Source organism: Equus asinus, chromosome 3 (genome assembly GCF_041296235.1).
Source record: "Equus asinus isolate D_3611 breed Donkey chromosome 3, EquAss-T2T_v2, whole genome shotgun sequence".
In the NCBI taxonomy this organism is placed as follows: Eukaryota; Metazoa; Chordata; class Mammalia; order Perissodactyla; family Equidae; genus Equus; species Equus asinus.
Window position 1 is genome coordinate 159,893,998 of NC_091792.1, and position 10,962 is coordinate 159,904,959.

The following is a 10,962-nucleotide window of genomic DNA, read 5'->3' on the forward strand; positions in this document are numbered from 1 at the left end:
TGAGTGTTACTTTGCTGACAAGGGCCAGAGGAAAAATTGCAGGAACCAGGACCCAGGATTCAGAAAATTCCAAGTCTACTTCTCATTTAGGGAAAAATATATACCAATTCCTTAAATTTCCTTCTCTCATTTAAACTTTTTATATTAATAGCTTTAGGATCGCTGGGTCCCACCTCTTGAATCAGCAGCTACAATAAGCAGGACCTCTGATCTCACAGAAATGCTGGCCTACCTTCCTAAGCCTCCTGAGCCTGCAGCTACCTTCCTAAAGCCAGGTGTCTATCAATAAAGGCCTTTACATCTCCTACCTGAGTGAACAAACGTCCTCAACCAGGAAAAGGGGCCAGAGGCTGTCTCCCCCCGAGGTGCTGACCTTTGACAGACACAACCACCATCACCCTCTGCCCTCGGTGACAAGGGCCAGCCATCAGTGCTGGGCAGGGGTCTCCTGGCAGTGTCCCAGGCGGCACTTCCACTGCTGACAGCTGTATGACTGATCATAGAGCAGGGTCACAGCTGTCCCATCCATTCACTTGCTGTAACATCCCTCCTGATGAAACCTCACATGTAGGGGAAACCCTTGTGTGCCTTTTGGTTTGACTCAAAAAAAATCCAGGTTTCCTAGACACTGGAAGGGTCCAAAGAGCGGACACACATACGTATGCACAGGAATTGGGATTAGGCCACAGGACTGATAGCTCAGGCCCACACACCACCTCCAGTTCTTACTAGAAATCAGGTAGTTATGGCCATAGCTCAGATAAATCTTTCTGCAGGGCTGGGTGAACCATTCAAGGGAGACAATCAGAATCAGAGCCCCCTTTGATGGGAAGATAGGGCTCACTCTGAGTCAATGTGCAATGAGTCTTAATTTTAATGAACATCTAAAAGAAAGTGATAGGCAGTGAAAGTGTAACACATACTGACAAAGACTTCAGCAACAGCTTTTTGCAAAACTCAAATTTCAATAGCAGCTACATAATGCATTAGTTGGTCTAAAACAAAACCAAAAAAAAAAAACCCAGTTAAATTGGGGCAGATCAGAGATTGTCTTAGAAGCAGTACAAAGTTCCCAGAATAATCCTCCATCAACCCAGGACCCAGGAAGGTAATCATCAGTCCCATACCTGGTGAGACTTCCATTCCAGAAAGGCTGATTCCCAGGAGGCAAACCGAGGGAGAAGTGTGGTCCATACTTAGGACCTGAGACTTCAGTACAAAGACCAGAGCCCAAGGCCCTGAGGACGACTCAGTTAACCTCCTGGGGAGGCACATCTGTGCCCCAGGATCTTCCTGGTACCAACCAAGGATGCTCAGGGAAAGTGACTCAGACCCGCTGAGGCTTCACAGTAGAGGCAGTGGGAGGCTTGCTTCTCTGATTAGTTCTCAAAATGTTTGGATCTACTTTTCAAAACCTGAAGTTTGAAACAACCTGTACCATGAGGTTCCGGTTCTTAGAGCCATTTATTTTCATGTGTTAATAAAATAGCCTCATCACAATTTACAAAAATACAACCTGCTGTGTCGGTGAGTTACCAAGAGAAACAAAGGCTGCACCAGCACGCAGCCACACTCTTCACATGGTCTTGGAATGTGCTAGAGCAGTCAAGGTGCTCGCCCCTGGGCCTGTGATCATGCCCTCCCCAGGAAGAACCTCAGAGTTTATGGAGAAAGAGACCCCAAGCTGTGACTGCAACTGTGATGAAGACGTGCAGAGGCCACGAACTGACTGCGAGGGGAGACTGAGCGTCCAGTGGTGCAGGGAACAGGTTCTGGGCCAGGTCTGAGCTCTGCCACACACAGCCCTGTTTGTCAGGACCTGTTTCACCTCTCTGAGCCTAGATTCTTCTGCTCAGGGATGGGAACAGGCCCATCTCTCAAGGTTATTTTGAGAACTAGATGAAATACATGTGTGTACAGCATTTAGCATGGTCCCTGGCACAAAGCAACTGCTCAAAAACAATTAGCAAGAATTAATAAGACCATACAAATCAAAGGAAGGCCTCTTCGCAGCGAAACTTTAAAAGAGGAAAGTACCACATACGTCACAGTGCTAAATGTCTCATAAAAATAATATTCAGACTGGCTTTCCCACTAACTATTCCAGTTTAATGAGTTATGCTGTGAATGTCCGGACCACTCAACGTGGACAGCAATCCAGCTGGAAGAATGTGCACTGCCAACCACACTCCGGAACTCTGGAGGCAGAGTGTGCCCATGAGTGCTGCCAAGGCCACAGAAGGCTTTTTTTTTTCTGAAGAAGATGATTAGCCCTGAGCTAACATCTGCTGCCAATCCTCTTTTTTTTTGCTGAGGAAGACTGGCCCTGAGCTAACATCCATACCCATCTTCCTCCACTTTATATGTGGGACACCTACCACAGCATGGCTTGCCAAGCGGTGCCATGGCCACACCTGGGATCTGAACTGGCAAACCCTGGGCCACTCAAGTGGAATGTGCGAACTTAACCTCCACGCTGCTGGGCCGGGCCCCACCCCACAGAAAGCTTGTTTACTCCTTCTCTTCTCTTCCCTCTCCACCCACGTCTTCACGACAGCTTCTAGTGACCAAGCTATCTTCCTGCCCAGCCTCCTTTTGGCGTAGGCATTCAGGACAGAGGGGTCCCACTCCACCATATCTTATGACAGCACACAGGATATCTGAGAGTGGTCACAGGGAGCTCTCTGACGTAGTCTCTTACACATGTATTTGTGGGTCCCTCCTAACCAAACCATTCCAAAGTGTGTTCTAACCTTCTAACTCCTTCGGAACTAGCCCTAATGAGTAGGCAGGCAATGTGTACTCAAGAACATTCTGGTCTTAACCAAACACAAGGTTTATGTTTCATGCAAGTGACTGTTCTCATTGCTACCTGCAGTCAATACCTGGAGTATGGAGGGGCTCGCAGGAACCACTTGTGCTGAACCTGCCCGTCACGCCTAGGACCCGGCAGCACTCACCTTCAGGGCCCTTCTGCTTTCGCTCCACCTCCCTGCGGTATTCCTCCAGCTCCCGGTCAGTGAGCGTGTTGAAAGGGTTGGGACCTGTGGTGCTCACGATCACGTGGGGCTGGTACTCCTTCTCAATGATGGCCTTGGAGGCTGTCACCAGCTCGCCCTGTGGACAAAAAGGGATGCCTGCTCTGTAGGAGCCCACCACCATGAGGACTCTCCCTCCTCCCAGGCAAGGCTGCAGGCAGGGCGGGGCAGCTCTCCAGGAGCACACAGACATCCCTGAGATGCACCTGGGCATCGCCTTAAGCCCTGAGGCTTAGGCTGAGCTGCAGCCTTCAGGGGTAGAAGATGGAGAAACACTGTTTCAATGCTACAAAATAAATGCAACAGGAGAAGAAATTCTAGGAAAGTCCTTTCGGTTTCAGAAGCAAAGGCATCAAAGTATGGATCGAGAGCACAGAGCACCTCAAGGAGAATCCCATCTCCTCACTGACAGGGATGGAAGAGGGGACTTTTTAAGTCAATGACCTTCCTTATGACATCAGAAAATGTCAGGGGTCAACACTCAGGTAAGGTACACTCAAAGATTTGCTCACATTCTAAGAACACAGACAAGTTCTGTTCTTTTGACTATAGATTTAATTTATAACTAGCTCCTAGAACTTATCCCCAAACACCAGTATTAGAAGAATTTGGAAAACTGTGAGAATCTGCATAAAAGAAAGTAAGCAAGCAAGCAAGCCAAGCACAGAGGCAGCTCACAGACCAGGCCGAACCTCCCAACCTTTGAGGAGAAGGCAGGCCCAGCAGGCCAGGTGCAGAGGCAGGCTGGCCTCAGAGGGAGGGTGGCAGGTGGGCAGCCCTTGGAGGTGTGAAGTCCTCCCCACACTCACCCGCCCCAGCATAGCTCTGTGCTCCACAGCTCAGCCTGGTTGGCCCCCAAATGCTCTGGGGTTCATTTTTGAGAAAGTTAACCAGAAGTCATGCACATGCCCATTGCTTAATGAGAGCTTACAAAAACAACTGAAAATAGGAGAATCCGAAAAGCTTCTGATGCCAAGCCTGGGCCCTCAGCGCTCTCCTCTGTGAGGGATGAACACCAGAGGTAGAGAGCATCCTAACAATGTGCACGAGAGACAGAGCCAGACTGAGCCCGGGAGAAACTGAGATCACCTGGGCCAACTGCTCCCCTGGCAGAGGCTGGGGAACCTAGGCTGAGTAGCCGCTCTCCAGTGAGCTGGGTGTGGAGTGTTTAGAGCACTCCACGATTGATCAGTGAGACGGTTCCAGGACCTGGGGAATCAGCAACTTTTGCTCAGAGTGCCTCGAGATTCAAGATAACCTGGATGGTCAAAGGGAGCCCTCTTTTACACCAGGCCTCACCCAAGGTCAACTGACTTCTCCTTCAGAAGTAGCCCTGGCTCACCAGACAGGGAATCAAATCCTCATCTGCCACCTGGCTCTGCGGCCTGAGATAAGCCCCTTCCTGTCCACAGGCCTCAGTTTTACTATCCTTGAGAGACCTATTAGGCTGACAATGGCTAAAATCCCATTGAGTGCTAACATTCTATAAGTCTATGGTATCTTGGCTAGTTGTATTTGCATCCTGGTATCACGGCCAATAAGATGAGAAGATGATATGAGGTTTGAGAGAAATGTTTAAATTCATTTAAATCAAATGTTCAAAATTAGTAAAGGAATAAAATATCAAGAATCAACTGCCAGAGAGACACTCTGTGGACAAGCAAGGCCCCTTCCCACACCAGGACACCTGCGCCTCAATGCACAGCACAGCCAGTTCCCGCCCAGTGGCAGGGGGCTCCCTCCTCCAAATTCTTCAGCCTCAAGATCAGCTCTGAACAGATGCGGGCAGAGCGACCGTGGTACTTTGGAGAGAAGGAAACAGCACTGCTTGAGATGCAGAGGCAAACAGACCCTGTGGAGCAGCCCTGGTTGTGAAATCAGGATGTGGAATGGCTGCTCCCTCCAGCAGGCCACGTGGGGGCTCTTGCTGCTTCCCTCATTTCTAGTCACCTAACATAGGCTCTACGCAAAACAGACGCCCAATAACTACTTCTGCACTTGACTGAGGCAGCTGGCATAGAATGAGAGCTCCATCTCTGAAGATGTGCAAAGCTGGACTAGTGATCTGACTTCCGAGCATCACGTTTTCATCTGTAAAACCTACTCAGATTTGAACTGACTTTCTCAGTGCCGGTCCACACATACATCAGGTACTCAACACCAAGTTCACTGAGTGAGTCCGCAGGGTGGACCCCAGGCCCCCTTGTGTTTCTACCAGGAAGCATGAAGGGTGGCAGGGATGAGGCCCCTGATTGCACACAGAACAGGGATGCTTCTGCTGCACAAACCGGACAGTGGAGTTCTTGCCTGCACTTGACAGTTTTCAGCGTAAATTTTCACACCCTATTCTCCAACAACTGAATTCACTTGTAATAAAATCCAGAAGGCAGCCAAAATTACTTCACGTTACACGTTGGCACGTGCAATGCCGAAGTCAAGAGAGTCTGCAGCTGGGCTTAGTATTCTTTTTGGAACTGGAGCTTTTGGGTGTGGCTGATGACTCGCTGCCTCTTCTTCCATCAGCAGACAAGACCTGCCCTATGTGAACGGCCATCACTAGTGAGGGAGAGATGGAAGCAAAGGAAAGTCCTTCCAGAAAAGCCCAATTGCCTAAGTCCCAAACACCCGTTCCTCAGGTTCTCAAATGGGAAGCAAGTATCTATACACTTGCCTTATTGAGAAGAGGATGTTTTCAGAACATTTAACAAACACCAGTCCTTTTCATCTGGTCAAGGAGAAATTTAACTTGCCAGTGAGCAGCACCACCTTCCACAAGGAGCCAAGCAATCTGCGTTTTAGGTCCACACAAAAGGACATGGAAACAGCCCCAGTCAAGGACATCAGTGAAGTAAAAGCAACTTCTCACCATAAAAATGAAATATGCTTAGTTAGTGGGAAAAAGACCAAGGGTGCAAATGTGAGGATCAGGAGGAGGATGGTGGAGAAAACAAAAGCCAGAGGAAGACTTCAGGTGTAGGGGCATCAACATCTCCTCAATGGGGCTCAGCAGTGACGGTGTCCTCCGCCAATTCCACCTGGATGCATCACTCACAGAGAGCACTGTGTTCAGACTGTGGGGAGGATGCCAGAATCGCCAGGAATCCCAGTTGCACAGACTCTGACTTCCCGGCCAGGCTTGGGGAAGCCCTACATCTACGCTTCATGAAGCATTCACAGATGACTGTGATGCACACCCGAGTCTGAACACTGCCGGACGCAGCAAAAACAAGACTGTGATTGGATGAGGAACTGGCCAGAGAAGCATCCTTTAATACAGCCAACTAGTCTGCCTTCTAGATAGCCCTAACAAGGTGCAGAGAGAAACCACTAATTGCAGTATAACACCAAAAAGACTGCACAGCAAGGACTCCGTACTAATCGGCTCTAGCCCACTAAGCAAGAGGGCTGCACCCACGGGTGGGCTCTGCACGGTAAGCCCCCTGGGCTCATGGACTCAACAGCCCTTCACACATCTGAGAGAAAGAACTATGAACTAACAAGATCACAACAGCTTAAGGTCCAAAGTACCGAAACATGAAAAACAAGCTGACGGGGATAAGAGTACATCTTTCTCCTTTGCTCTGAGAAGTCTCCCCAAGAATGGTAGCTGGAAGTACATTCTAAGGACAAGGAAAAGCGAGACCCATTAAATTAATACATAAATATGCAAAATAATGTTATTAGCAGGGATTCTAGATAGGAATAATAGAATCTTTGGTACAAATCTGCTTCTCTTTGGCAATTGGAAGATCTCTAAAATGATATCTCACTAGAGGTGTATTAATTCAAAGAGACAGACCCTGAAAATTTCCTCTGAACACAGGGGAAACACAACAAAGACTCTAAACAGCACAGTCAGCCGCTTCTGCTCTCGGCACCAAGTTCTGCACACTAGTAGCCCGAGTGCTGACAGGCAGTTTCCTCCTACCTGGGCAACTGACGCCAGATAGATTTTCCACCTATTGTACACATTAGGTATGCAAGTACATAAAGAAATAATTTTAGGTTTCAAATTTTTGTAAGTCTTTTTTCCCCTTGTGACATTTTAAAAAATTATCTATGGTTTTTTTAAAGGTAAAAATAAATACATTTCATCAACAACAAAGACTGTCTTATTTCCCATTCCTCTGAAAGGACATCTTTCAATCACACAACTCCAACTGTCACATTCATTACATTTACAGTCACAGCTGAGCAAGCAAAGGTAGAAGGTCGCCGAGGAGAGAGCTGCCACTGCTCGCAGTCTGCCCACTCGAGCCTTTTGCAATGGGCATTTTGTAAAAGGCAAACTCCTAAAACCCAAAAACATGCACTAACCAAAGTCACATGCAGAACTTGAGAAATGCACCACATCATTAAGATTGGCCATTTCTCAGCACAACGTAGAACGCTGAAAATTATAAAAATAACCTCACACCAAATGTTTCAATTCAAGAATAGAGTAGGCAGAACAGAACCTTCTGTACAGTTTCACAAATAATTTAGAGATCCATTTAAAGCTACTTCAGTAACTAAGACAACGCCTAGCGACAGCACACAGGTAAGGGGCAGAGCGGGCAGAAGAGCAGCACGTGCTGATAGGTAGTTAAGGACAGGGCAGTGAGTACCTTTCTAAAAGAGAGAGATTTAGCAGGACTAAAGGTCTGCTCTGTAAGCTCGAGCCCTTCGATTGTTTCCGTACAGTCAGAGAGGGGTGCGTCCTGCAATAGTAAACTGAGTCATCAGAGCCCACCGGGCCCAGCTTTGAAATATCAACCGAGAGCACAGGATGAAGCCAGCTGAGAGCATGCAGCAGAAACAGCCGTCAACAGTGAATGCAGGGTGATGGCGGTGCTACGTGCAAACACGGACCACAGAATCAGGACCACAGCTGGCCAAATTCAGAAAATGCAACAATAATCACCTACCCTGCAGAACTGTGTTTAAAGCACTAAGTGGCAACTTAATTTTCAGAGATAACTACTTACATGATTATCTTCGATGTGCCACAAGATACAGTCCTTTTATAGAAATGCATGTAAATGTGGACCACATTTACAGGTACCCTCTGCAATCACTTTTCCCCCAAGCAGCACTTTGTTGCAGACAGCAATATGTACAAAAACAAAAGTCCATTAAACCCACCCTCTTCTAGCGTTTTACACAGTACATCACTAAAACCAGGGCAAATCCAGGCCCCAAAGCAGGCGGCGTGTGTGCTGCCCTGACACAGGCATGCATTACATGAAGCAGGGCTGGAGGCCCTTGGGCATGCTTATGCTTGGTCTACAACTCAAGGAAAAGTGGCTGGGTCATTTCTTTATCATGAAGATTTTTAACAAAGATAACTGGTTGCCTAGAACACTTACCTCACAGAGCCATTCTCTCCCAAGTTAAGAATAATTTTGGAGCAAATGGTCATCGGAGCCACCACCCACTAATGTCAGAGACATTCTGAGCTCTCACCTGGACGAGGCTCCTGTCCATCACTACACCAGACAAAACTTGGGACTGGGGGCCAGCTGTCTTAATGTCCTGTAAGTTCTGCTCTCGGATCTGAGGACAGCAAGAAGGAGAAATACGTATCAACAGTACAGAGAAGCCTCACTGTGACTTCAAGTCCCGCAGTTTGTGCACTGGGCCCCACAGCCATGCACAAGCTGCATTTCTGCTCTGCCCTTGCCCCTCATGGGTCCTGCGTGACCACCATGCCTGCTTGACGGTGCTGGTCCAGCCCACTTAGTAACTCATGCGTCTGAGGGATAGAAGACCCATCCCTGACTTTCTGCGTCTTCTAGACTGCTTTGGCAGGCACAGACTCCCCACTGTGCTCATAAACCTAAGGAGAAACATCCCCTATGTGCCTGTCTTAGAGTGACACTGTGAACACTGATGGATCTGATACACCAAACATTCATGACTCTCCAAATGAACCCTGAAAGGCAGAGGCAAAGGTTGTTCTTGCCAGGAGCAGGCTTTGCAGTTTCCAGTTCTGCCCTGCTATGTGAGCAAGTGTCAGTTCAAGAACCACGGGGCCCGAAACTGGCTGCTGCTCACATGTCATGTTTTATTAGTGCAACAGCAGAAGCAGTGTAAAGAGGCGACCTCAGCTGCAGCAGTAGTGGCTGCAGAAGTCCTCTGCCAGAGCAAGGACTCTCTGACCCTGCAGCAGTGAGCATCCCGTCCAACCCGATGCTACCTTCTCCCACACACAAGTTTCCACTGAGTGCTGATGGCAGTCAATACACACCTTGTTCCTCATCTCCTGGACTTCTTTTGGGTTAGTGTTCAATGGAACAAACAGGTTAGGGACAGCAGAGGTGGAAGTTCTATGTCCATCCTCTTTAGTCCACTGTAATATCAAGAACAGTTGAAAAGTCAGAATTATGACAACAATAAGTGACACCACAGCATCCAATTTGTCCAACTTATCTCACTTCTGGTCATGCACTGAACATCACAGAGAATGAACCAATGACCACACCTCCTGTGTCACTGCAGCAGTCGGATCGGGGCAGGGCATGTCCAAACAGAAACCAGTAATGGTGGAAGCCAGAGTTGGGACTGACCAACAAGTGCCATTTAGAAAGCACAGCTGAAACCTAGGGCATGACGCAGGCTGACGACAGAGCTATGCCCCGTAACTCCCACAGACTAGCCAGGGGACCACCCTTCAGAACACATTGGTTCACCACTGTGAGAGTCATCAACACCAAAGCCAGCTGGAAGCGTGAGATGACAGGATCATGAGAAGCAATGTGATGTTGCTACCCCGGGTAGGGAGACTCTATTGTGAGGCAAGAGTGGGCATCACCAAAGTTGTGCATTAAAATAAACTATAGCATCAGAATGTACTGTTGTATAGCTATTTCAACCCAAGAAAATGACCATATGAACACTCAGATAGTAGCTACCTGGTGGAAGAGTTTGGTGATGTCGAATATTTTATATAACTCAATACTTTTGAGTGTTACAAAAATATCCCAAAGAAACTTAAAGCGCTTCATGAGTTCTTATTAGAAGGCTGTTTTAGGTATCAGTGCATATCGTCAGCACACTGCTTTTCACATTTGTTTTTGGATCTCCAATCAAACATGATATTTTTAATCAAATTCTAATTCTTAGGCGTGAGTAGGCACTGAACATTAAAACAAGCCCATCTTAGAGAGCAAATGTTATGCCTTTCAAAATATTTTCAAGAGGCAATAAAATAGCCATAAACCGTAAGACTTTAAAGAAAGCAACAAAACTGTCAAATGCTTAGCCGCTGTGAAGGCAAGTGTGGAATGGGCATGGAGCTGTGAGATACTCACTGGTGGTTATCTTCTCAGATAAAAATAACTCCAGCTTCTCATTAAAAATAATTTTTAGTCAAAACATTAAAACAACAACCTCAGAGGCTAGAACACATTTGAAAACTTAAGAACAATTATTATAAATTAATATACCAACCTGGGAACACTGCATGGAATGTGAATTACTCCAGAACAGTAAGAAACAAATTTAAATACTGAACAAGGTTTCCCCTTCAATGTATACATTGACTAAAATACCTAAAGTGATTTAATATTTTTTTCAAGCTAGCAATAAATAAAGCTTAGAGTTGCTGCAATACAGATACTTTGGAAAAATTCATCACAGCAATTCAGCACTACGTATTTATATCATCAGCAGAAAGTTGTTTTTTAGGCCCACTCCCTTTAACAAGTAAAATAAATAAAAACTAAACAAATGAAATGAAAAAAGGGGGGGGCGGGGGAGGGCAGGAGGGAGAAGGAAAGAGGAAAGGCTGGCTCGAACACTGAGCCCAGGCATGTTCACGCAGAATCTCTGCCCACGTGACACGTGTGCTTAGGAGCACAGAGGCTCTCTCACCAACTGTGCATCAGGAAAACACCAGAAGCACCTGGGGAAGACGGAACTTTTTCTTTCAAATATAAATCTA

General features: G+C 47.0%; 1 protein-coding gene across 20 annotated transcripts in view; it reads right to left on the reverse strand.

The window, feature by feature from the left end:
- Positions 1-10,962, reverse strand: part of ADD1 (adducin 1) — an 88,137-nt gene that overhangs the window by 4,908 nt on the left and 72,267 nt on the right. For 13 of the 20 annotated variants that reach the window (XM_070506351.1, XM_070506358.1, XM_044767928.2 and 10 more), the window contains 3 exons: positions 9,268-9,369; positions 8,484-8,573; positions 2,961-3,117 (listed from right to left, as the gene is read on the reverse strand). In XM_070506351.1, coding sequence (XP_070362452.1) covers positions 2,961-3,117; positions 8,484-8,573; positions 9,268-9,369 — 349 coding nt within the window. Of the gene's footprint in view, positions 1-2,960; positions 3,118-7,645; positions 7,739-8,483; positions 8,574-9,267; positions 9,370-10,962 lie in introns of all 20 variants that reach the window. The other 7 variants (XM_070506347.1, XM_070506354.1, XM_014832815.3 and 4 more) reach the window with 2 other exon arrangements.